We start from the raw sequence: 27,763 nt of genomic DNA, 5'->3' as shown, positions 1-27,763 counted from the left end.
ATTTTGTAAAAAATTAAATAACTCTAATTTTTAAAGTGAGAATTGTAAAATAGAAAATGCGAATTTCACTCTTTTTTTTTAATATTGTAATGTCATATCCAAAACTCCAAACCAAATAACTTACTCCGAAAAATCCTAACAAATGATGGTTAAGATAGGATTCGATATTTTTAAACTACGAAACGCTCGGCTTCCATCCCGGTTAAAGCACATGAAAGAATGAATGTTATTTCTGAAAAAATATTTTCTTTTCTTTTTCTCTGATGTACGCAAAATCTCTGCAGCAGACGAAGAAAGAAGAACAGCCAGCTGTATCCATCAGTTCACCAGTTCAGAAATGGTCTTTTTCTCTTGGGAGGCCCATCCTCTGGGGCCCACTCAATACGTGTTCGTGTGGGGCCTCCGGCAAACGATTGCGGTAAGCGTCATTAGTCTTAATCATAACAATCCTTTCATTGTTTTGTAACTCGTGATCAATCATCAAAAACCATGATTAGGGTTTCCGTATGGTAGAGCCACGGGGACGGCGTTTATCTACTGTGAAGTGTGAACAAAGGGCCTAGACACGTGGCTTTAGTCTATTGGTTTCATATACTGTAATTAGGATTGGGTTTAGACGCCACCGACGAAAGGGGGTAAAAGAGTTGTTAAGCATCCGAAGCAATTATTAATACCAATTATGTTCCTAACTTCCATTATCCATTTGAAGTTCCTTTTTTTTTTTTTAGGAAATTTTGCAAATGGTTGTTAGAGGTCAAAATTAGGCGCTATATTATACTCTACGATGCACCATGCCACCATTGATCCAGCTTTACCTAGGTCCTAGAGTTAGTAGAATTACTTTTCAACTTCTAGGACAAATTGTAATCTATTTGCAACTAATGAGGTTTGATTTGACTAGATTAATCAATAGGCTGCGTTAGGTTAGTAACTCGATCATTCCATGTTTGACTTGATAAATTTGACATTATCTCAATCATCTCATGATTATATCGAGTAGTCGTTTCGTGTTTACACTGTATTTTCAACTAATAAGTGTTCGGTCATCTACTAAACACTCAATTTGTTAACTAAAGTGGTATTGGTTTGATTGCTTAACTGGCGAATTCAATAATAGCTTGCCTAAAACGAAATGACTTGGAAACGAAGCATGGTACAAGGGCAATTGAACTTGTAAAATCAAAAGAGAGGAATAATAGCTGTGTGCAAGAAGGTGGCATTGTCCATGCTCCAATAGGGTTGTTTCCCTTCAAATGGAAACCATCTGATGACACTACATGCACTAGACTGGTGTTGTGAATTGCTCATGGCTTCTGAACAGATAGTTTGGACAGGGAAGGGTGGAGTAGCTCAAAAGAAAAGCTAAAAAGGCACTAACCATTACATTTTTTCTTGGCAACAATTATTTCTTTTGATTGATTCCTTTAGCTTTTTCCACCTTTTCCTTTACCCTTTCCTTTTATACCAAGTTTTCACTGTTGCTTGCGTTCAAATTATTTGCACGTGACAAAAAAATTAAGGACCAGGTTTCATTTCGCTCTTCCACCTGTAAAACAAATTAACATGTCAAATGAATGTGGGAAGGAGAAAGAGACCATTTTGCTTTGCTAGGGTTTCTGTAGCCCTATTTTTTTTTTTTTAATATTCTGGACGACAGTGTAACTGCTCACCCCATTCTTGATTTCAGTGAGATTTGAATCCATAACATTCACAGTATTAGTTAGGCTAGCTAACTAACAGACCATGACTCATCGACTCTGTAGTCCTAGTTAGCCGCACTTCTCTATTCAACAATTGTAGAAGAGATGTCGTCGTGATTCGCTCTTGGTCCAATGATGCATCGTTGAATGCATGAACTCGGGTTTCTTATGTGAGTTGCTCATCAAGATCATTGTTTTTTTTTTCTCTTACCTAGTTCCCCGATTATTGACCAAAAAGAAGGTGACGCTGCATTTCTTCATGGGGAGATCTCAGGAGTATGGGATTTACATCTTCCAATACAAAGTACCGAATGAGGATTTGAATTGTGTTTGTACATGGGGAACTTGGTTTTACAACGGTTATTGTTGGCCAAGTATGACAACACCACTCCACTTTTTAGAAGTTTAAGTAGAGGCCGGTGTGAGGCAGTGAGGGTTGTGGGTTGCCATGAGACTGAACAATATATGAAAATTTCAATGAAGGAAATCCAAAAGTGCATTTCAAAGGACCGTTGGTGCAGAAATTTACTAGGGTATGGCGTAGAAATGGCGTAGAAAAAGAAAGTGGCAATCGAGTACATTCAAAGAGTACCAAAATGATAACGTCAATTTTGACCTTGATGATATATACTAGCTGGTGGTGGTGGTTTACATACATAACATGTGGGGTGCTGCTTCAAGCCGAAAGCCATAAAAATGTACTGGGGAATAATATCACAAACATACATTTTTTTTGTCCGGATCACAAACGTACATATCGTTGAGGATATATTATTTTTGTTTTTATCATGTGCGAACGTCCGTACTGAAATTTCGGTACGGATTTCCTGTTTTCATCCAATTTTCGATCATATATTTTGATCTTAACCGTTCAGTTTTTAGGTCCTAATGTATAGATCATCTCTACAAAATTTTAACCAATTTGGTGATTGTTAAGACATCCAAAACTAATTGAATCTTTGGATGACTTAAGTGATTAATAATGTAATAATTAAGTGACCAAAGTGATATATTTGAATCTTCAGTGACCAATGTGTCGAATGAGTCATAATTGAGTGTCCATTTGTGAAATTTTCCATATATATATATATATGTATGGATGGTAGTTATTCCCCTAATAATCAATAAAAACTTTGCAACCCTAGCTTCCTAAGCTTAGGCAGGCCAAATGAACAAACCACATTCATGCCTTATCATTCTATCGATCATGTGTGTTTGATATAATCATTATCGATCTGAGCTAGCAAACCCCAATTTTTTTGCTGGTGAAAAAAAGAAAAAAAAGAAGAAGAAGAAGCCAGTTATATTAGTCTTCATTTGTTTCAGGGAAATAATTAAATAGCTAGTTAACTAGATATATACAACATGATCATTCCTTCACCAGATAATTAAAAAATATTTGCTCACGTACTCACTTTTAAAGATTAAGATTAGAAAACTTAAAATACCCACCATGCCTGAAAATTACAAAATTTTTGTTTATTTGGTGACCGTATAAACGCTACTTCTACTTCCACCTAGCTATCTTGGTGCGGTGTCAGCAACCAAATGAATTAATATTGCACCAGTTTAAGGCTTGGTCTTGGATGTGGACATCTGTGTGCAACCTGGCCAACTCAGCTGGATCAATAATTGAGGGCCGGCCATGCATAGTTCAACATTTCACTTTCAGGATCTTAAAGCTACTGAATGTTATTTAAAGTGTACGTGCATATGTGTTAGACTATTTCTGTTCATCGAGCTAGAAGATGAATGATGTAGTTAGCAGCTAGCAGGTAGCTTAGGGTCGATCATGAGCATTTTGAGGATCTCTCTCTTCTCCCAGTTTATTGCAGAAGCATCCGAAATGACCCGACTTAATTGGCCTAATTGTTCTAATGGTATGATCGAGGGCAGAACAAAAAAGCATGCAATATTATTAATTCGTAGATAGATACGTTACTGACAAATCAGCCTCAGCTGGCCCCTCGTTGAAAGAAAAACTATACACATGTGACGCGTTCATGCATCCCTATAGCTACCAAATTATATTCCTCTCTCTCTCTCTCTCTCTCTCTCTCAAATGGCTCCCAAATGGATGCAATGAATTGTTGTAAAGGAAAATGACATTTGGCCAAAAGAAAGAAAGATGAGTGTGTACATATATAGATATATAAACCCACAAGCACACAACCATATACTAGAATATGAGGGATTTTTTTTTTCCAGCTATTTTAAGAGATTTTCGTGGAACTCACTTTTCGGTCACATATCCGCATCTTCACTATTAAGTTTTTAGATCCTTATAGGAGATAAATTCTGTAAATTTTCAGCCAAATTAATGATCATTTGGGTATTCATAATTGCAATTTACAATTATAAACATGGACAGTTCATGTTGGATAATTTGGTTCGTCAATTGATTTAATCTAATTCAATACCTTAACGGTTATCAATTTTGCTGAAAATTTGCATAAGTGACTACACATTGGGACCTAAAAACTGAACCGTCGAGATGCCTGTATATAATTGAAAAGTGGGTCCCACAAGGGATCCCTAAAATGACAAAAAAAATGAGTCCCTCACTAGAAGAGTCGACATATATATATATATATATATATATATAATCAAGAGATGACGTCCTTAAACTCTTAAAGTGATGATGTTTTTATTTTTAGGATATATTTTAATAATCATAACCACTCATTCTTTAGTTACCTACACATATATGAATTCTATAAAAAATTAGCCAAATCAGAAAATGTTTAACCATTTGATTAACACAATGTTCCTTTTAATTTTATCTAACGGATTACATTTGTTTACATAATTTTGAATGACCAAATGATTATGGATTTGGTTGATTTTTAGTAGACATCATTCTTGTATAGGAATCTAAACGTTCAACTATTGAGATCATTGAATTAGGTACATACTTGTGTAAAATAACAAAAATCCTCAAATTCTTAAAGTAAGAGGTCCTATCTAGAACGGGCATATATATATATATATATATATATATATATATATATATATATATATATATATATACACGGGCGGGTTCTAGAGAGGACGTCCGCACTTTCACTAAAGTGCGGACAGCGCTGCTGCAGCAGCTTTCAGGCTGCGGGGCTTGCTAGACGGAGGCCAGAGGCGGACGGACCGGTCTACAGTCGGTGGAGTCGCCGGCGACGTGGTTGCAACGCTCCCCAAAAACCTGCAGTTGCAGGTGAGGTCGTTGCCCAGAAACCTGCAACCTCGACCTCCTCCGACCTCGATCACTGCCCAGAAGCGTTCTGGGATACCTCTGGCCTCCGTCCGGCAAGCCCGGCCGCCCCGTCCCAACCTGAAAGCTGTTGTAGGAGAGAGAGAGAGAGAGAGAGAGAGAGAGAGAGAGAGAGAGAGAGAGAGAGAGAGAGAGAGAGAGAGAGAGAGAGAGAGAGAGAGAGAGCTTCTATGCTAAGGAGGTCGTTAATTTAGCTCAAGGAACGGATTTTCATATTTTGAGCACTTTTCAATCGCATATTCACATTTTAACGGTTTAGTTTTTAGGTATATATGAGTAGATCACTTATGCAAATTTTAGCTAAATTGATGATCGTTAAGGCATCCAAAACTGCAATTTGCATGAACGGTTTAGGTTTGACAGATTCGGTTCGTTTGTGTAAATTGTAGTTTTGGATGCCTTAACTATCATCAATTTGACTGAAAATTTACAAAAGTGATATATACATTAGAATCTAAAAATTGAATGGCTAAGATGTGAATATGTGATCGAAAAGTGATCAAAATATGAAAATTCGTTCCTTAAGCTAAGTTAAGGACCTTTTTAGCATAGCAATATATATATATATATATATATATATATATATCCATGAGGAATTCCAAATTAACAGTTGTGAAACCCACTTCAATAATGAGTAGATAAGCTCAAAAAAATTTCTTCCAAATTACTAATCTTTAAAAAACCGAAGTAAATCATAACTGTTGTTTAGAAAGTCCTCAATTTATAAGTTTTCATATTTTAGCATCTCTCTCACACACACACACACACACACACATATATATATATATATATTTATATATATATATATATATATATATATATATATTCTCGGTTTTCAAGGACCGCACATTATAGAGAGTTCGAAAGACCAATGACAACTACTATTTTGTAGGATTCTTTCAATAACATTTAATCTCCTCAGTTTGTCAACGAAATTGAATAGAATAATATGATTTTGCTAAAGTATTAGTTCTTCAATCTTTTTCCGTTTCCAAGTACATGAAATCATGCATAATTCCAGTTAGTTGGAACATCATTCATATGACTACACATGCTAACCAAATCTTGTGAGTGAATGATGGTGATATTTATAAACTCTTGCGCACTATAAAACTTTTGTTTTAAAGGATATCAAAGTATAATTAATGATTCTAAGATTTAGGTCCAATGATTGTGAGAGTCCGCAATCGCTCTCTTTCTCGTTGAACGATTTGGCCTGAGATTTTTTAAGGAACGTTTGGTACGATTGGGAATTCCATGACAGTGTAACTGTGTTCAAATCACCTTGTAGTGTGTTTCGACACGGTGCATCTCCGTGGTGATAGCTGCTTATGATGGCCTTTCCGGTCCCCCGATCCTAATCGATCTCAAAACTGTTAGGATTTGGGTGCGACTGCACAATCTTCCATCGACTGTTGAAATTGAGAAGGTGATTGGACTACGCTAGAATCGACCGTCCATCACTATGGATAGATTCAGTCTGGTGTCCATATTGTTGATGGTTCGTGTTTGAGTTAACCAGTTGTGATTGACATAATATGGTTTCTGATGTGTGAAGCAGCATTAGAAATATTAGGGCCCTGAGTTCAGAATTTTGCAACAACATGCGGCTAGATTTAGTACTTTCTTTAGCAGACTCTCTATTTTGGCTCCTTAGCTATTTTAGAGAGCATGCTTAGCTTTTTATCTATTTTAGCAGCTGCACCAGACTCCTAAGTGGCTCTCTATTATAACTTTTAACTATCTCGCTCATAAATATAGAGAGCGAGATAATTTAAAACATTTCTTTTAAGTTATTTTATGTAATTTATAAATACATTTAAACTAGGGTGGTGCTATTCACACACCCATTTTCTCTATTCACACACCCCTTCTTTTTTTATATTACTTTAATTCAATTTATTTTTACAAGTTACCCTAACTACCCTCCCTCTTTTTCATTTTTTCTATTTGGCAAGTCAATCATGAATCAAAAATCATTTTACAATAAATCAAAAAAAAAAAAACCTATAAATGAAGGATAAATAATACATTCATTAAGTGGAATGACCTGTGTTATTAGACAAGGAATATGCATTCCATGTAATTACGTTCATCCAACTGAATTTAAATTGCAAAGTTTGTCCTTATACAAGTAGGAGGGGTAAGACGCATGCGTTACTTCTTTATTGTCTCGGGTTTATTGCACCTAGCTTATTAGAGTTTCTTGTCTCTTAAAGATTGGCAATAAGCTATTTTCAAACGTAGTCTGAAAATTTGGGACTAGGTGCAAAAATAAAAAATTGGAGTATAGTTAAAAATGAAATGATTGAACAAGATTTACCTGAGGACCTACACAAATGCAGACACATGCATAATCAATGGTATGAAACTCTTATTATAATGTATTCTAGATAACTGTATTGAAAGAACACACCCACAAATAAAAGTTCAACATTAGGCTGAAAAAAAAAAAAAAAAAAAAAAAACAAGACTTTGGAACATTATTTTCAGTATGTAACAATTAATTAGATTCTATGCAATAACATCTCAAATGTTGCAAAGTAGCATGGTACACTGATCAACATGGAATCAAAGCATCTTATAGTGAACTAGCCAAAAATCCACAGCCGTATATACATAATGATGAGTATGTAATTGCTAATCTCGCAATAAAAAATAATAAAAATGTATTATGCAAGGCCAGAATAACAAAAATACGATTGAACATAGTCAACAATGTTAATCCTCACATGCGGGAAAACAAGGAATCACAAAGAGTTTTGAAGTCCTCGTATGTGGGAAAATAAAGGTTTAGGATTTAGGGATGATTAACTTGCCAAATAGAAGAAAAAAAATCAGAATTACAAGGGAGGATAGTTAGGGTAATTTGTAAAAACAAATTGAATTAAAATAATAAAAAAATAAAGGGGGCGTGTGAATAGAGAAAATAGGTGTGTGAATAGCACCACCCTTAAACTATTTAATCTTCATTTAAAAAATAATATAAATTCAAAACTAGCTAAAATAGAGAACATTGATGCAGACGTAATTCTAAAGTGACTAGCTAAAATAACTTTTTAGCTACTTTAATTAAAATTTGACTCAAAAATGACTAGCATTACTAATACCATTATACCAAATGGTACTGGACAAAAAATTGAAGTATTTCCATTGACAAAAAAAAAAAAAAAACAATTTTTTGACATTGCTCGTGTGCGGACGCAAAGGCGTTGGCTAGTAATTTGCCGACACCAACGATGAGTTTTAATAACGCTACGAGTATATATTTAAAATACATTGAAAACAAGATTTATGTGTGTAAATTAAGAAGAGTAGAAGCTGAAGAGAACTGTCAATGGGCATGTCCTTACCCTCTCTAAAACTCAAGTTGCAACATATAGGGTGTAGAATTTATTCAAGTCATAACAGTGTGTTTGATAAAGACGATATGAGAATGATTCAATTAACTGATTAAGCAAACGAAACCACATAAAATTTCAACTTTTCAGTCCCACATAATCCCTTGCAATTCCATGACAGGGAAATTTGAAAAACTTGAATCCTTCTACAACAATCCACCTAGGATTTTCTCATAGGATTAACATTGAAAAATAAAATTTGAAATTTAAACTTTAGACCTCATTCATCATTTTGGAGAGAAATATCATTTTCTCTTAAAAGTCATTGATCACCAAAGAGAAATTTTATTAATACATTCCTAAATACTTAATACACATTCAAATTTTTCTACATTTAAAATCAGATTATATGGATAAATGAAATGACTAAAAAGACATCTATATTAGAAAAGAAACTATAGTTGGAATATGTTTAATAGCTTTTAATATTGTTATAAATTCAAGTTGAAATCTTTGTCATGAGTTCATGGCAAGATTGATTATTAGCATTATGCATTTACAAAATTCTTATGATTGTTCATATAAGCTATGCTTTGTGTCATAGTTATAGGCTCACTTGAATAAGTGAGCGGTAAGTTCTAAGATAGTAGGTCTATCCTATGTACCACTGTGGCTCTCCCACGAAGCCTTGCTTTGTCCATCAGTATGTGACAGCGGGTGGGTATGTAATGACCTTCTTGGCATGCGCATTTTATCAATGAAATTATCATTACTTAAAAAAAAAAAAATTGTTTCATTGTAATTAATAGAAAGAAAATAAAAACTAGTATGATATATATAAACCCTAATTGGAATCTTCTTCTACAAGCTTGACTACTAGCAATTTTGCATTACAAAATCCTTATGATTGTATATGTTGTTTCATGATAATTAATGGAGAGAAAATAACAACAATGTAGTTATAAAGTCTAAACCTAGTTGGGATCCTCTTCATGTGTTCTTGATTGTTTTTCAATAATCTTGACTATGAGCAATTTTGAATAACAAAATTTTTAAGATTGTATAGGTCTCATGATAATAATTGAAAGAAAATTAAAATTATTATGATGATTCTGATAATTAAACGCATTTAAATTCATTATGATATGTATAGAATGTTGTGATATATTATGATAAAGTTTAGCATGATGATTTTAATATTGATTTATATATAGTGATTTTATATAGAATTTTGAGATTTGAGGATAATTTAGGTAGTTTGAATAGTGTATTTAATAAAATGAGAGAAATAAGAAATTAAATGGGTGATGTATTAAGTAAAAGATGTGTATTAAATATTTAGAGATGTGCGAATTACCAAGTGCACGTATCAATAGGAATAGGAATAGTACAGATGAGAAAAAAGAAATTTGAGAAAGCCACAATGATAATGAGAGAAAAATGTGGCATGGAGCTAGGTGGCTTCAAGTTATTTGTTAAAAAGAATCATGGAATTGAGAAGTCACGTTAATTATTACCGGTTTCAAGGCCATACCATTATAGGATACTCCTTTTCTTTCCTGTTAGGTCACGAATTTATTGGGATTAGAAAATAATGTGCAGATCAAACATAAGATTACAGTGATTACTGTTTTTGTGCGTTTTAAAATCTTGATCAAAGATAGAATTTCTTCAACAAAAACTGGCGTACAGACGAAATAATGTATAAGAATTTAAATATAATTGTAACTAATTTGATATTAAATCTATTTATCATTTGATAAAAAAAAAATTTATTTATCAAGTACGGTTTGAAACTTGTCAAGACTCAGGAGTTAATGAGAATAATAAGGAGTTGAAATCAACATTGAAGGTTATACAAGAGGTTGGTTTTTTCCCTTCAATGAAGTATTATGACATTTCTGATCCAAAAATGGTTTTTCGTAGTGTTTGAATTTTTTTAATACAAACTGAAATTCCTGAATAAATGTTACCGGGGGAGAAATTTTTTTTTTCTTTTTACTTCTTTCTAAAAGAGGATCAAAGGATTTCACTTCTACTCCCATGGTGACTCGAACCCATGACCTTGATCTTAGGTAGTGGGGAGAATTATTATTATTATTATTATTTTTTTTTGTAAAAAAAAAAAAAAAAAAAAAACCCTTATCCCATCCCACCTTTACATATGTCAATGAGAATCGAACTCATGACCTTTACAATGTTGAAATGCTCTTCTACTTGTATACCACAGGCCGTACACAATCAAAGGAACACAAAGAAAGACCTACATCTAAACAGAGTTTTTTTTTTTTTTTTTGACTTTGTCAAGGGGAACCCAAAGACTTCCTAGGCCCAAGATAAACTCATTCGGCGCATGTGAAATGCTCCAACTGTGCATTGTAACACAGTGTCTGACCACTTTGATAGCTTCGAGGTTCGAACCTAGGTTGGGGAGCACACCCAACTAGGCAAGAACCACTAGGCCACTTGCAGTGGTTATATCTAAAGAGAGTTAAATTAGGCCTAAACTCCCTAAAGCTCAACATGGGAATTTAATTCAAATGAAATAAATAAAAAGAAGAGAATAAAAATAAGGGATCCTGATCAATGCTAGTTTTTTGTTGTGCCTAAAGTGATTAGAGACGACTCCCAAACCAAACCACCACCACCGTAGGAGGAGCAATTGGCTATGTTGCAAGGCAGCAAAAGCGTCGTCGTCAGCGGGGGCAGGACTTTCAATTGCCAAACGAGATCTTGTCGGTGATTCTGAGCGACCCGTACTAGTAGCTGGATCTGGCACGGAAGATCATGTCGATGGCGATAGCCGCTAAGGTTTCCAATCTTGAGGCGAAGGTGGGGAGGCTAAGGCGGAAACTAAGAGGAACAAATATAGGAACGAGCCTCACGCCTCCCAGCATGTTAACCACGACGAACAAGTGCATTCGCTCGTGATGATGACGGAAATTGCCGGTGGAGTTGTGGTGAATCAAGTCGGAAAGGTTTCGTGCTCGGAAACCAAAATCAGTCAAGAAACAAAGCCGAGATGTCCCAAAAGAGGCAGGAAAGGTTCCGTCGTCGACTCGCCAGGCCACATGGACTTCTGCAGCGAAGTCTTCACTGTCGTGACTAGGACTTAGGCGCTCCAATGAAGGGGGGGGGGGAGAGAGAGAGAGAGAGAGTCACAAAGTTTGAGTGTGAGTGAGGTAGTTTGTAGTTTCTTAATCATTCAGAGGTTAAATTTGTCTTTTTATCTTTAGATGAAGTAAGTGGGTGCACACATAATTTAGTAGAGTAAGTGGACTCTTAAGTTAAATTTAGGCATTTAGTCAGGATCCCTATAAATAATTACAATTGCTAACAAGGGTGAGGAGGCCTCCGAGCAATACGGAGCGACCTCGAAAGTGAGAAACCTAGGGTTTCGTGTGGCGGCGGAGACTGTGCGATGTCTAGACCAGGGTGACGGAGAGAATACGGAGCAGATCCTTTCTTGGCGACGTCAGATTCTGGGGATTGTTTCGAAGGCCCATTTCGAGGCGGTGTGGCTCCGATTCGCGGCGGCTTTTAGCTGAAGCTTTCGAGGGTGAGGTGTGTTTCGATCCAGTGGTGACGGGCTTCGACCGCTGCGGCTTAAGGATGTGGCGGTGAGGGTGGTGGATTAAGGCTTCGGGTTCGATATTCTTCTCGGATCCGTGGTGGTGCGGGGCTTATTCTCAGAGATTTACTGATTCCCGGCGGAGGCTCGACACCACCTGTTGCTTTCAGGTCGGAGGTTGAGGTCTCGGCTCTTAGGCGGAGCGGGTGCCTCTGTTGATCGCTCTTTTGCTTTTGGGTTGCTCAAGGAGGACCCAACGATGGTGGAGGAGCGCTGGAGGCAGCCGGAATGGTGAAAGGCGGGGCTGCCTTCTGAGAAGGCTGGGCTGGCTTGGCGGGGTGAGAAAGTTGGATTTTGGCAGTGGGCTTGGGCCTCTGCCTTGCTGGGTTATGTTGTGCAGCCTAGTGAATTGGGTCTAGTTTTGGGCCCAGTTCTCCTCTTTTTTTCACCTAGTTTGGACTGGTCTGGGCTTTTGGGTGGTCTAGCCCTATTTTTGTCTTTTGGATGTTACCGTGTGACTGTGTTGATTTTTGTGATGTACACCATATGGGTCTTAGGCGTCAAGATGCTCAAGACAGTGGTTCCATCTTGGGGATAAGGTGGGGTTAGGGATTTATTTTCTTGTTTTATTCTCTGCAGTTCCTTCAAGTTTCATTGTTGGCTAGTAATAATTTGGCTGCTTTGGGCAGTTTGTATTCTGCTTTGTGCAGACCTGATCTCCGATTTGTATTATGAAGGTTTTTCGAATCTCTCTCGATTGACGCAGTGACGTCGTTGAATATTATATGGAGTCTGACTCCATTTCCCTCAAAAAAAAAAAAAAAAATTACAATCGCTAATAAGAGCATATGGAACCTGAACAAACTCGAGTGCGTGAACAAACAAAAAATTATTGCTAAAGAACACAAATTTAAAACGAAAGAGAGCATGAGCCACCGTATTACATTGACTATTATCATAAATCAAAGAAAATTAAGAATAAGACAGGGAACCATAACCCCCTCCTAATAAAAGGACCTAACAACAACCAACCCATAACCATTATATTTTATGGACTATATAATGGGAAGACGAACACTCTCAATGATAATCCAATCCAATGAAACACAACATCAAGAGATTGAAGTATGTCTTCTGAAAGCTAATAATTTGGTATGCCATGAAGTAAAAACACTAGACGAGTGTTTGACAAACATCATCACAATCTTGTAACACGCCTTCCCAATGCCTTCTTGGGGTTTGAAACAAAGATAAAATTTGTTATTTACCACACCAAATAGGAAAGGAAAAAATTTTGGGTTCCCAAAAGGCAAAACAAGAAAATTTGTTTGTTTGTTTTTTTTTTTTTTTGTAAGGAATGCAAGACAGCAACACATTAGGTTAGAGACAGCAACACATGAGGGAGGCTGGACCATCAGCTAGCTTCATCATTTTAGGGTTTAAGATTGTTTTAGACAAACAAACAAAGCACATTAAATGTCTCGCGAGATTTTGATTGTACTAGTCTCACTCTCCCTCTCCCTTCTCTTCTGGCCCTTTTAGTTGTTGAAGAAGAACCTCACACTCTCTCTCTTCTTCTTCTTCTTCTAGTTTCTTCCGTCTTCTCTCCCTCCTTTGACGCAGACACAGCGAAACCGTGACAGAGAGACTTTCAAAGACATCAAATTCAAACACCACCACCACCACCGACACTTCCACAGTTGCACGCACACCAGAATAAAAAGAAAAACCCTCATTTTCTGTTTTTCTGTATTGAGTTTACCAAAATACCCCTCCTCCGCCACCGACTCTCCGGTGGGGGCACCAGCTTAGCCCCACCTGTACCGGTGGCTTCCATCATCAAAAGTTCTGGGTCCCTCCCAAAACCCCCATAATTCCTCTCGCTCTCTTTCTTTTTTAGAGATTAAAAGCTCCGGGTTTTGATCACCAATTACATCCTTGATTTTACAGCGTTAAACCTCATCTCTCTCTCTCTCTCTTGTCTGATTGTCTGTGTCCCTATCTCGTCCCATTGTACGTTGAATTTTCAACTCCCTTCTCAGTTCTCACCACAGCAAACAGCATTTGATTCTCTTTTTAGTTTTTACCTCTAAAAAGCTGTTCTCGTGTCACAGATTCAAACACCCTTTCAAACAAAGCACCAAGTTTAAGTCTTTCTCTCTGTCTCTCTATTCACAAGTACAGCAAGACATACTGGAATACTGGGTTCTCTCTCTCTATCTGAAGAAAAGAATCCTCCATTCATTACCCACAACCTAAATTTTACTTTCCTTATTTTTAATTTCACCCAACCCCCCTTTCCCCTTTTTTTTGATTTTTATATAAATATATGCAATACCCATTTGTTTACACCTCTCTGTAAAGCTCTGTTTTTTATTCATTGTGTAATGTGGGGTTGGTGTTCCTTGTATTGGGTGCCTGCTCAGCCTCTAAACTAAACAAGCAAACACACACCAGAGGAAGAAGAAGAGGAGGAGGAGGAGGACTAGAGGTGTCTTCTTTGGGTTGTGATGAGAGAGAGAGATATATATTGAGCAAGTGGTAAAAGTCTTTTTCTGAGTTTTCTGTTTGTGTGGGAAATTATGGACACCAATGGAAGACTGGTTGCTGGTTCTCATAACAGGAATGAGTTTGTTCTCATCAATGCTGATGAAGTTTCTAGAGTAAGTCCTATTTTTAGTACTCTGCAAATCTTCAGACCCTTCAAAATCTGCTACTTTAGTCTTTGTTTTTCCCCAAAAGTCATTTTCTGGACTACATTTCTGCATTTTCAGGAGTACCCAGCTGCTCCTATTGACTTATTCTTGCACTTGTTGGATCCTGAAATCACTTCATCAAGATTTTTCCTTCTATTTCTGGACATTTCTCTATCTTCATAGCAAATTTTCTCCTCCTCCTCCTTTTTTTTTTTTTACTTTTTTCACCCCTGCCTGATTTTACTTGAGATTTTCAAGTTGCAACTACAGATTTTGGTGGAGGATTTTTGAGTGTACATATGAATATGAGTGTTTTCAGCCTCACATTCATGGTTTAGCTCTGGTTTCTGCTGAAACGTCTTCCATAAATTAGCTTTGTCCGTTGTTGATTTCAGAGTTGGTCAATGAAAGTTGTTGCAGAAAGTCTGCAGCTTTATTTCTGAAACCGCGTCATCAGTTTTCCATTGAATCCGCTATTTAATTTTCAGTTGGGTATTTTGTGATTTTTTTTTTCACTAATTTATCTCAAGTGTTAGTTCTTGAGCTGATGGAGATTGATATTGCAGGTAACATCTGTTAAAGAACTGAGTGGGCAGATTTGCCAGATCTGTGGTGATGAAATAGAATTTACAGTGAATGGGGAGCCTTTTGTTGCTTGCAATGAATGTGCCTTCCCTGTTTGCAGATCTTGCTATGAGTATGAAAGAAGAGAAGGCAATCAATCATGCCCCCAATGCAAAACCAGATACAAGAGAGTTAAAGGTGACTCTCTCTCCTTATTCCATATCAATGTTGATTTGGGTTCTTTCTTGTTACTGTTTTTTAGTTGAAGAAAGTCTGAAAAGAATTTGCATAATTTGTTAGGGAGTGCAAGAGTTGAAGGAGATGAAGAAGAGGATGATATTGATGATTTGGAGAATGAGTTTGACATTGCAAGCAATGACAGGAGAGACCCTCACCAAATTGCTGCAGCGGTGCTGGCTGCTCGCCTTAATATTGGCCGGGGTTCCCAAGTCCACGGTTCGGGGATTAGTACACCGGCTGAGTTTGATACTGCATCCATGGCTTCAGAGATCCCTCTCCTGACCTATGGACAAGAGGTGAAATAATATTATCTGCTTCCTGTTCTTTCTTTTTGGTGGTTGTCATTGTTCATGTGTGTTGATAATTGTGTTGGTTTTTGGTATAGGATGTTGGGATTGCATCTGATAAACATGCCCTCATTATTCCCCCATTTATGAGTCGTGGAAAACGTGTTCATCCGATGCCGTCTGCTGATGCCTCCATGTCATGTAAGTTCATTAAATTTGTCACAATGCTTGTAGCTGTTCATAGTATTTTTCCATCTTACTTATGATTGTGATTGTTGGTCTTAATGATGCATGCAGTTCCACCCAGGCCAATGGATCCTAAGAAAGACTTAGCTGTATATGGGTATGGAACTGTTGCATGGAAGGAGCGAATGGAGGAATGGAAGAAGAAGCAAAATGAAAAGCTTCAGGTGGTGAAGCACGAAGGAGGAAATGGTGGTGGAAACAATGAGCCAATCGATTCTGATTTACCCAAGTAGGTTGCATTGTCAATTTCAGAATTTGTTAACAGTCCCAGTCATGATATGTTATCATTGACTTTTACAATCACATTACTTCTACAGGATGGATGAAGGCAGACAGCCACTGTCGAGGAAGTTGCCTATACCTTCAAGCAAGATAAATCCATACAGAATGATCATCCTACTCCGTCTTGCGGTTCTTGGCCTATTTTTTCACTATAGAATTCTTCATCCAGTCAACGATGCATATGGATTGTGGTTAACATCTGTAATATGTGAGATTTGGTTTGCCATGTCATGGATATTGGATCAGTTTCCCAAATGGCATCCGATTGAGAGAGAAACATACCTTGATCGATTGTCACTGAGGTAACCACGCCTTCTCTTTCTCCTTGGGTAAAGTGACTGTTTGAAATGTCTGTTCTAAGTTATTGTACCTAAAATTTGTTTGTTTTAGGTATGAGAAGGAAGGGAAGACATCTGGGTTAGCTGACATAGACATCTTTGTTAGTACGGTTGATCCTACAAAGGAGCCTCCACTTATCACAGCAAACACGGTTCTGTCCATCCTTGCTGTAGACTATCCAGTCGACAAAGTTGCATGCTATGTCTCAGATGATGGTGCTGCCATGCTCACTTTTGAAGCTCTTTCAGAGACATCTGAATTTGCAAGAAAGTGGGTCCCTTTCTGCAAGAAGTTCAACATTGAACCCCGGGCCCCAGAGTGGTATTTTGCGCAAAAAGTTGACTATTTGAGAGATAAAGTAGATCCAACATTTGTCAGGGAACGTCGAGCCATGAAGGTTTGCGCATTCTCTCAAAACTTTAAATGATAACATTAACAAGACTGTAATCTCAGTGTAAAAAGAGTATTTCTGTTGAGCCATGAAGTCTTTTGGTTTCTTATGGATGATGGCGTTACTGATCTGCTGTTATCGTTTTGTTGGTGTAGAGGGATTATGAAGAGTTCAAAGTTCGGATAAATTCATTGGTTGCCACAGCACAGAAGGTTCCCGAGGAGGGTTGGACAATGCAGGATGGGTCTCCATGGCCTGGCAACAATGTACGGGATCATCCTGGAATGATTCAGGTGAGGGGGTCTTCATTTTATGCATATCACATGTCTAGAGAAACTATCATAGTTTCAAACTATACACACTATTGAGTATCTTAATCATATCTCTTTCTCAGGTTTTCCTTGGGCAAAATGGTTTTCGTGATATTGAAGGCAATGAGTTACCCCGTTTGGTTTATGTGTCTCGTGAGAAGAGACCGGGTTTTGATCATCACAAAAAGGCTGGCGCTATGAATGCTCTGGTAAAGTTCTCATCTTTGTGTGCATTTCTAAATTTGAATTTCATCCTTGTTTTCATTTAACTAATAATTGTAATTGTGTTAATAAAATCAGATACGGGTGTCAGCAGTAGTCTCAAATGCTCCTTACATACTCAATGTTGACTGTGATCACTATATAAACAACAGCAAAGCACTTCGAGAAGCAATGTGCTTCATGATGGACCCCACATCAGGAAAGAAAATCTGTTATGTACAGTTTCCTCAAAGATTTGATGGGATTGATCTTCATGACAGATACTCAAATCGCAATGTTGTTTTCTTTGATGTAAGTTCTTTTTTCTCTCTCGTTTTTTTTGTTTTTTTGGGAGAAATATATCTAGTGATAGAAATACCAATGAAGTTGCAAAAATGTGAACCCAGTTAAGGAAAGCTAACTCCTTTACACCATTTGAATGCAGATCAATATGAAAGGTTTAGATGGGATCCAAGGGCCCATTTATGTTGGAACTGGTTGTGTCTTCCGAAGGCAGGCCCTTTATGGATATGATGCTCCTGTGAAGAAGAAAGCCCCAGGGAAGACTTGTAATTGTTGGCCAAAATGGTGCTGCATGTGTTGTGGATCCAGAAAGACCAAGAAAAAAGCAAAGTCTAATGATAAAAAGAAAAAGAACAAGGAGGCTTCAAAGCAGATACATGCACTAGAGAATATTCAGGAGGGTGTTGAAGGTAAGAAAGTGATCTCTAAATGGCCACTTTACATACATGACTGCCCTGATAGAATAGACTTGAATTTCCTTGGCCAGTATGGTCTCACGCTTCAATTTGTCAATGTGTGTTATCAATTATTGATGCAATAGATGTGTTAAATGTAGATACTTATGGTGCTACTGAAACTCTGTTGCAGGAATAGATAATGAAAAATCATCCCTGATGCCCCAAATAAAATTTGAGAAAAAATTTGGACAGTCGCCAGTTTTCATAGCTTCTTCACTTATGGAAGACGGTGGAGTTCCCAAGGGAACAAGTTCTGCATCACTCTTAAAAGAAGCCATACATGTCATTAGTTGTGGCTATGAAGATAAAACGGAATGGGGAAAGGAGGTATGCTGCACCATTTGAGGGATTTGACTGAGCAATGAATCTCAAGCTCTATGTTATGCAAGTTACAACATTTTCTGTTTCTAATTCTTTATTGTGTTTCAGGTTGGGTGGATATATGGATCTGTTACAGAAGATATCCTAACAGGTTTCAAAATGCATTGCCATGGCTGGAGGTCAGTGTATTGCATGCCCAAAAGGCCTGCATTTAAGGGTTCAGCTCCTATAAATTTGTCAGATCGGCTACACCAGGTGCTTAGATGGGCCTTGGGATCTGTTGAGATTTTATTAAGCAGGCACTGTCCCATATGGTATGGATATGGGTGTGGTTTGAAATGGTTGGAGCGCTTTTCATATATCAACTCAGTTGTATATCCTTTGACATCCATACCCTTGATCGCTTACTGTTCCTTGCCAGCTGTCTGTCTCCTTACTGGGAAATTCATTGTCCCTGAGGTTAGTTCCCTCGTTACATTAATCTGGATTACATGTAATGTATCAGAATCTAATTCGTTCATCCGCTTTTAGGCGCAGAAACTCAACTTGAGAATGCCATGCTTGCTGAATTTGATTCCTTTATCTAACATTTTCTCTCTGGATATACAGATTAGCAACTATGCAAGTATTATTTTCATGGCCCTCTTTCTATCCATCGCGGCAACTAGTGTACTTGAGATGCAGTGGGGGCATGTCGGCATTCATGACTGGTGGAGAAATGAACAGTTTTGGGTGATTGGTGGTGCATCATCACACCTGTTTGCGCTAGTCCAGGGTCTGCTCAAGGTCTTGGGTGGAGTTAGCACAAACTTCACTGTCACATCCAAAGCAGCAGATGATGGAGAGTATTCCGAGCTATATCTCTTCAAGTGGACGGCGCTATTAATCCCTCCTATGACCTTATTGATCATAAACATAATTGGAGTCGTAGTCGGAATTTCTGATGCCATTAACAATGGTTACGAAACATGGGGTCCTCTATTTGGTAGGTTATTCTTTGCCATATGGGTCATTGTCCATCTTTACCCATTCCTGAAAGGTATGGTGGGAAGAAATGACAGACTTCCCACAATCATTATTGTGTGGTCAATTCTTCTGGCATCCATATTCTCGCTATTATGGGTCCGAATAAACCCATTTGTGTCCAAAGGTGGTATTGTGTTAGAAGTTTGTGGGTTGGATTGTGACTAGGATACCCTGCACAAATAGGTTTAGAATGGTGTTAGCTATATATAGAAAAGCTGTTTGGGCAGAGAAACTGTCTTTCACTTGAAGAGCAAGGCATCCCCTGGAATGAGAACTTTCACAAGGATGAATCGTCTTGAGGCGAAAGAGAAGAACTGAAGGGCTATCCTGGAAGATTGTTTGCATGTAGATACAAAGGGTCTTTGGGGTCTGACACATAAGTTGTTTTGCAAAATGTTCATTAATTCTTTAGTACAGGATTTTGTGGGTTGGAAGGGGGATTGTTTTGTATCAAGGTCTGTCTGTAAACCCAAGAAAGCATAATAAGTTCAGTTTGATTCATAATTCATCTTCCCTTGTCAGTAAGGGGGTTGGGGGTTTGGTTCATAGTGTCATGAGATCGTGTCCTTTTGTGCAGCATTACAAGAAAGTAGCTAAGAAATAGGTCTTGTATTTCTGGAAATGTCCGACTGTTCATAAAAAAAGGCACGTCTTTTGTATGTGTTATTTATTTAGAACTGAATTTTGAATAAATGAATGATTTAATTTACAGCATGGATTGGAGTCTAATTAATTGTTGCGGGTTGTTTGGACTTGGGAGTGAATCGGCACCATCTCATCTCAAAATAAGCCTGGGTACATTTGTTCAAATATACTCGACTGATCATTCACCAGAAACCAAGTGGTGGAGGTTCCACATCATAATTATAAAATGTCAAATACAATTGTATTTGATTGATGAGAATTTAAATGTATGCTAGGTGAATAAATTTTGTAGACACTACATGCGTCATATCTTATGTGACGGTTGATATGGTTATTTCACGTCATTTTAATAATTTTTTACTAATATTAGCTGTCAGAGATGTGCAGGGCCATTTGACTAATGCATGCAACCAGTTTCGTTCTCCTGGAGAGTTAAGACTCCAAATTGTTACTTCATTTAAAATGGTTTGGCTCAAGGAACACATCAGCACATTATCCAGACACTCTTTAGTTGGTTTGATACCCACCAGACACAAATGAAAGATATATTGCGTTGCATATTCATTTCGTGGAAACACAGAAGAAATGTCAACACCAACATATGGTTGTATTAGCTGTTCAGACAAACATTACATCAGGAATCAAGGGCACTGAACCAGTGAACCTTCACATCATGTTCTGGAAAGGTCCAAAGTTTTGCATCCAAAATTCACACATGAGAATCTCATATTAACATATTGCATTTCATTGCATGTCCACACACTTCTACACCATAGTTACATTTGAACTGTGCTCAATAAGTCGACATATTCATCTACATCTAACATGGTAAATGGGCAAAAGACTTCCATAAAACCCTGCATGAGATATGCTTCTGTTTCAAAAATAGAGTGCACAGCCAATGGGAGCAAAGACAGATGAGCAGTAAATTTACTTGTTTTGGAGATCCTCCAATGCTCGCCTGTCATGCAGAGGTTTTACTGAAGTGATGTTTGTTACTGGTTCACTCTTTCTGGCACTGAAGTTTTCCTTTCATATCAGACTTATTGATAAGATTCTTTGGAGTTCTAGGGACAAAAATATCTCTGTTCTTTTTCCGACTTGGTGTAGTAGAAACACTAATATTTATCTCCAAATCTGCCTCTAGAGCTCTTTCGATCTCTGATTGAATCCAGTTTTGCTGAGAAAAAACGAGCACATTTTATTAAAGATAATACAGAAAGGAGCGTTTAATGGAAGTCCTGCTTCTAATAGCTTCGACTTACCATGACTAGAACACTCAGTAACAGGAGAACATTGGTGGCAATGAATACCCAATTTCTGAGTGGATTTCAGCTTCACAACTTCTCTCAGTTGATGCTTATGCCCACTAAGTTCCCCAGCACCAACTTGTGGAATAGCTACACCTCCATTCCCATTCTTAACATTTTCACTAGTTGAATTGGAGTTTGATATCTCTGGATCTCATTTCTTAACTTTGTCATCGTCTCCAAAAAGCCAATCCATGACTGTTGACTACAGGCGAGGCTACATTCTCTGAAGCCTTAATTTCTGTTTGATCTCAAACATATAAGAATCAATTCACGGAGAAAAGGTCGAGCTTCAAGCCTGAGACTCTTCCTGCCTTCAAGCCTCTACCTTCTTGCAGAGAGTCTCTTTTTAAAAACACCGCCTATATATATATGAACAAGAAATGACATACATTTTTCAATAAAGATCAGACTAATATGGTGTTGCGTGCATATGAAAAAGGTTATCAAAATGTTGTTTTCTTGGGATTCACCATTTTCACACAGGAAGAAGGGTTTGTTCAGATCATTCATTGGCAGATAAAATGCAATTAGAAGAGCAAAAGCACAGAGCAAAGATACTCACAAGTCACAACAGAATGAAACACTGTGCAAGGAGAAAGTAGAATCACTTTCTTTCCTGGTATGAGAAATATCTGAAAATGATTTGCCATATGAAGAGTCTCTTTCTTCTAATAGACTGTCGGCATCCAATATTTGCGGCGTTTTTTTCTACCGACTTAACCCCATCACCAGCATTCTTAATACCAATTATTTCTTCCATACTTCTAGTACTACCTTTGTCAGCAACAATATTATTGTCTCTACTGCCATCAACCAGTACATCATCACAAAGATTGCATCTACTCTGTTCATCAGAAGTAGAATCCTTGGAACTTGATGCTTCATTTAATCTCAGATTTGAAACCTCAATACCAGCAGCGATATTACTTTTCAAACCAACCACTTTTTCTGAAGACACTGTATTGGGACCTACATAACCAAATGATAGCAAAGAATTTGCATCTTCTTCCTACTTCATCACCATTACGTTACCAATCATTTATATGAGATTCTAGGTCTTCAGAAACTCTCAAATTTTCTGATGGTTGATCTCCCAAACAAGCATCAGTTGCCACCTTTTCTTTTGTACTTTCACTGTCAGCCTTACTAAACCCTATTAATTCTCATAGATCTCCTGCAGTAGGGACAAATATAGATACTAAACCTCATCCATGTGTAGAAATTTCAGTAGTAAAAATATGGTCTCTAAAATGAAATATTCAAGATTGATGACCAAAGGATACTCACCAAGAGATGAAGAAACAATAACCTCTGAGGCAGAACCAATATTATTGAGATCAAGTATTTCCTCAGTCTCTTCGGAGTCTAGTGTGTGGTTTCCTCAGAACCATATATGCCAGTATCGGGACTTTCATCAACCTTCTCACCTGAGATGCTTTCCTGCATTCCTGAAAAGAACAATATAATAAATTATACTTTTCAATAATGACCTTGAAACTTTTTGTATTCAAGGTGTTGTATACCTGTGTGCTGTAGACATAGGATCTAGTTTCCCTTAATGTAGTCTTGCATGCATGTGTATAAATTCTGAATATTTCAATGATAAATACACACTGAAATTCACCCTACTCTTTCTTGTAAGGGAAGAAATAGTTAAGCATAAGTCATTACCGAATCCATCTGTGCTAGCATTGTCACCAACTAGCATATGCATATTCTTCTTTTCAGGATCCTTGCCTATGACCAGGAGGACAATTTTCATTTAATAATAGCCATCTAGTCATATTGTGCATTACCAGTGCAGAAAATGATATAGAAGATCGCTACATAATATAGCTTAAAAAAATCATATACATAAGGACGAGAGGAACTACAATAGCTAAACGCCTAAAACAAGTACACATAATAAAAAATTCAAAAGAAGACCCTTACACAAGAATATAAGCAAATTTTATCAGACTTTTTGTTAGATAAGCTTAAACGAAAATCAAGAACAACAGAGCAAAGGAACTCACATGAGACTACAACATGGTGCAAAGGACTCACTGATGTGCTCCTTGCTTCCAGTAGACCGCAGCCACCAATCAGTTCTTGGTCAACCATCCTAGTTCCATCCGCAGTATTCTCCTTACTAACTTCCATGCCTCCAGGACCAGTTATTGTGTGTGTCTATGGCCATCAGAGCTGATGGAAAAGGAAAGGCTTTCTCCTCCTCGGATATCCTCAGAACTTGAATCTTCACCCTTCTTCCATGCATATGCTATCCTTTCTGCATTTTTCCAGCTAGCTAGCTCAGAGGATATTTGTTTGCAGTTGTCAGGACAATTCCAAAGTTCATTTTATCTTGTGATTCGAATTCTATAACTTGATTTGCTCTCTGATTTGTAACAGTTTCACCATTTTCGAAAAACCAGAACTAGTAGCACGCATCACTAATTTTTGTTTAACGACGAAAGAAAACTTGTTACTTTAAATGTGACTGAAACTTCACTTGTACAAACGTGTCATCACACACATATATAAGAACTATGATCACTACGCAGAATGAGTCTTTTCTTCTATATATTGTGACACGCGGGCTATTATCACCAAACAACTAGTTCCTCTTTACAGAAAGTTTTCCCCTTCAATTTCTCCAAAAAAAAAAAAAAAGGTTTTGCCCTTCAAAAAGAAACATATAGAAATTCAGGGACCGTTTAGCAAAATTGACCACGGTCCAAAATGATCATCTATGCCAAAGTTAGGGGTCAAAATTGAACCTAAACCCCTGAGTTCTAAACCCTAAGTCACTCTTTGGCTTCACTCTTGTTCCTTCTGTGAAAAGTGAAAACCCAGATGCCATCAATGGCTTACATTTCTCTCTCCAAACCCTCCCAATGGCGACCCCGCTCCCTCACCCTCCCCCGCCTCTTCTGCTCCTCCACCGAATCCCCGACCCCCCAATCCGACCCGCAAAATGGATCCGCCGCCGCCGCCGCCCCGACGGCCCCAAGACCCAGGCAGCCGCGTCGGGTCCGGAGCCCGGAAAAGCCCGAGGACATCATCTGCAGAATGATGGCGAATCGGGCCTGGACGACCCGGTTGCAGAACTCCATCCGCGATTTGGTACCCGAATTCGATCACCATCTCGTCTGGAATGTCCTTCACGGAGCCAAGACCTCCGACCAAGCCCTCCAATTCTTCCGATGGGTCGAGCGTTCCAGGTACCCTATAACCTCAAAAGTCTCCAACTTTATCTTCTCAAGTTTCGAACTTCAATTTCATTTCTACTGCTCAGAATTCTTTGGTAGCTAGGATTCTAGATAATGATTCTGACATGGCATTGTTTGATTCAATGAATTTGTTGCTGGTGATTGAATGCTAGGTTGTTTCAGCATGATAGGGAGACCCATTTGAAGATTATTGAGATTCTGGGCCGAGCTTCGAAGCTCAACCATGCCCGGTGTATCCTACTAGATATGCCCAAGAAGGGTGTGCAATGGGATGAGGACCTCTTCATTCATCTTATTGATAGTTATGGCAAGGCCGGCATTGTTCAGGAGTCGGTCAAGCTTTTCAATCAGATGAAGGAACTGGGTGTGGAGCGGAGTCTCAAGTCGTATGAGGCTCTGTTCAAGAGTATTTTGCGGAGGGGGCGGTATATGATGGGGAAGAGGTACTTCAATCATATGTTGGCTGAGGGAATAGAGCCGACTCGGCATACTTATAATATTATGATTTGGGGTTTCTTCTTGTCCTTGAGATTGGAGACTGCAAAGCGGTTTTTTGAGGACATGAAAAGTAGAGGAGTTAGTCCTGATGTTGTCACCTATAACACCATGATTAATGGGTATAATCGGTTTAAGCTGATGGATGAGGCCGAGCAGTTGTTTGTAGAGTTGAAGGGAAAGAATATACAGCCCAATGTTATAAGTTATACTACCATGATTAAAGGGTATGTTTCTGTTGGGAGAGTGGATGATGGGTTCAGGCTGTTTCAAGAGATGAAGTCTTTTGGTATCAAGCCTAATGATGTCACCTTTTCGACTTTATTGCCAGGCCTTTGTGATGCGGAGAAAAAGGACGAAGCTCGGAATATATTGAGTGAGATGGTTGAGAGGCATATTGCTCCCAAGGATAATTCAATCTTTGAGAAATTGTTATATTGTCAGTGTAAGTCTGGAGATTTGGATGCGGCTGCTGATGTGCTCAAGGCAATGATTAGGCTGCACATTCCGACAGAAGCTGGTCATTATGGTATCCTTATTGAGAACTTTTGCAAGGCCGGGGTGTATGATCGAGCAGTTCACTTGCTTGATAAGCTCATTGAGAAAGAAATTATTATGAGGGCCCAGACTACTATGGAATTGGAGGCTAGGGCTTACAACCCAATGATTGAGCATCTGTGCAACCATGGGCAGACAGGTAAAGCTGAAGTCCTCTTCAGGCAGTTGATGAAAAAGGGTGTTCAGGATTCAGTTGCCTTCAATAATCTGATCCGTGGGCATGCCAAGGAGGGAAATTCTGATTCTGCGTTTGAGATTTTGAAGATTATGGGTAGAAGAGGGGTTCCTAGAGAAGCAGATTCCTACAAGTTGCTCATTAAGAGCTACCTAAGTAAAGGTGAACCAGCTGATGCTAAAACAGCTTTGGACAGTATGATTGAAAATGGGCATGTTCCAGAATCATCACTATTCAGGTCAGTAATGGAGAGTCTATTTGAAGATGGTAGGGTTCAAACGGCAAGCCGCGTAATGAAGAGTATGGTAGAGAAGGGAGTGAATGAGAACATGGATTTAGTTGCCAAGATCTTGGAAGCCCTCTTTATTAGAGGTCATGTTGAGGAAGCGCTTGGACGGATTGATCTACTTATGCAAAGTGGGTGTGCACCTGAATTTGACAGCCTCTTATCTCTTCTTGCTGAAAAAGGAAAGACCATTGCAGCTGTTAAGCTATTAGATTTTTGCCTCGAGAGAGATTGCATGGTAGAATTTTCAAGCTATGATAAGGTGTTGGATGCTCTCTTAGCATCAGGAAAGACTCTAAATGCGTACTCAATTTTGTGTAAAATAATGGATAAAGGAGGGGTCACTGATTGGCGTAGCACTGATGATCTGATTAAGAGCCTCAATCTAGAGGGTAACACAAAACAAGCTGACGTCCTCTCTAGAAAGATAAAGGGAGGGGAGGCAAAAGCCAGTCGAAGTAAAATGGGGAAGAAACATGCAAGCCATGCAGGATTGGGTGCTTGACAACCTAAAGATCACTGGAGGAGTTAGCAATGAATTTCTTAACTTTTCTGTTTTGTGCAATGTTGGGAGCTCCGCATTTAGGAACAGAAGGAGGGAGAGTGCTTATTTAAAGTGCTACTTTGCAGCATTAGATATTAGCATGTAGAGAAATTGGGCAGCTTCCTCTTAGTGCTGGATTCATGTCCTAGCGATGGGCTATTTTGGTCTTTTCTCTTCAAAAAGTTTCAGTTAGTTAGATTTACCCTTTATGCCCTGTTTTACTGTCACTTTCATACATCTTTGTTGGTTACTCTGATGATTTTTGCATTGCCAGTTGAAATTTTGGCACAAAATTCAATAAATGCAGCCTGTTTCCACTGTGTCTCCCTTTTTTATTGTTCTGTGATTTGGGTACTAGTAATGTTTATGATCCAACCTTTCATCTATTCTATTTTCAGTTCTTTGAGAATCACTTCATCTTAGATTTGAAAGCACCCCATCATCTCTACCATTAGAAATGGAAGAGTCTGTTTTGGTCACATGCTTCACCAAAAATGAAATGCTTTAAAAGATCCATAATTGGAACAAAAATAACTAAATATATGTGACAGGGTTGGTATGGGAAAACACAAACAATAATAAAAATAGATTTAGAAAAGATGGGAGAACTGCAGAATCCAAAGTGGAGTACACGATGGACCGATGGCTTCACCCACATTCAAAAGCAGTTAGCATTGCAGTTCATGCAAAAAGGGTGACTAAGGATCAACACAGAATGAAAAATTAGGGAATTGAAGGAAGAAACACAGAGGCAGGTATGTTTATGCAGATTATACTGAATTTATGGGGGTTTCTTTCCCCAATGATTTAATTTCTATACTTGCTCGTATGGTTCTTGGTGTAATCTGGCTCACTCAGCACCTGATTTTTGAAACCAAGTTCTGCAACTCATAATTGCATTATGGGTGTTATTGCTCTTTGAATTGTTTGAGATGATTCTTTGGTAGATTGTGTAAAATTTTAATAATACCGGGAATGAGGCCGGTTTTTGTT

The 27,763-nt window shown here is 38.1% G+C and overlaps 2 protein-coding genes and 1 long non-coding RNA gene across 3 annotated transcripts; 2 read left to right on the top strand and 1 right to left on the bottom strand.

The window, feature by feature from the left end:
- The first annotated feature begins 13,839 nt into the window (after positions 1-13,839).
- On the top strand, positions 13,840-20,256 carry LOC112171987 (cellulose synthase A catalytic subunit 2 [UDP-forming]). The gene is made up of 14 exons (XM_024309138.2): positions 13,840-14,540; positions 15,140-15,335; positions 15,438-15,673; positions 15,763-15,865; positions 15,962-16,139; positions 16,228-16,494; positions 16,583-16,928; positions 17,078-17,215; positions 17,317-17,442; positions 17,534-17,746; positions 17,880-18,147; positions 18,326-18,522; positions 18,625-18,975; positions 19,126-20,256. The coding sequence occupies exons 1-14, from the start codon at positions 14,460-14,462 to the stop codon at positions 19,705-19,707; spliced, it is 3,282 nt and encodes a 1,093-aa protein (XP_024164906.1). The 5' UTR covers positions 13,840-14,459; the 3' UTR covers positions 19,708-20,256.
- Positions 20,257-20,724: 468 nt separating this feature from the next.
- On the bottom strand, positions 20,725-21,724 carry LOC112171988. The gene is made up of 2 exons (XR_002925201.2): positions 21,453-21,724; positions 20,725-21,367 (listed from the first exon to the last, which is right to left on the bottom strand). It is a non-coding gene; the product is annotated as an uncharacterized LOC112171988 (long non-coding RNA).
- A 2,533-nt stretch (positions 21,725-24,257) lies between these two features.
- Positions 24,258-27,106, top strand: LOC112171986 (pentatricopeptide repeat-containing protein At2g37230). The gene is made up of 2 exons (XM_024309137.2): positions 24,258-24,703; positions 24,865-27,106. The coding sequence occupies exons 1-2, from the start codon at positions 24,336-24,338 to the stop codon at positions 26,729-26,731; spliced, it is 2,235 nt and encodes a 744-aa protein (XP_024164905.1). The 5' UTR covers positions 24,258-24,335; the 3' UTR covers positions 26,732-27,106.
- The last annotated feature ends 657 nt before the right edge of the window (positions 27,107-27,763 follow it).

This window comes from Rosa chinensis, chromosome 6 (assembly GCF_002994745.2).
Source record: "Rosa chinensis cultivar Old Blush chromosome 6, RchiOBHm-V2, whole genome shotgun sequence".
Classification (NCBI taxonomy): domain Eukaryota; kingdom Viridiplantae; phylum Streptophyta; class Magnoliopsida; order Rosales; family Rosaceae; genus Rosa; species Rosa chinensis.
Note: the sequence above shows the minus strand (reverse complement) of the source record. Positions and strands in the feature narration are given on the sequence as shown.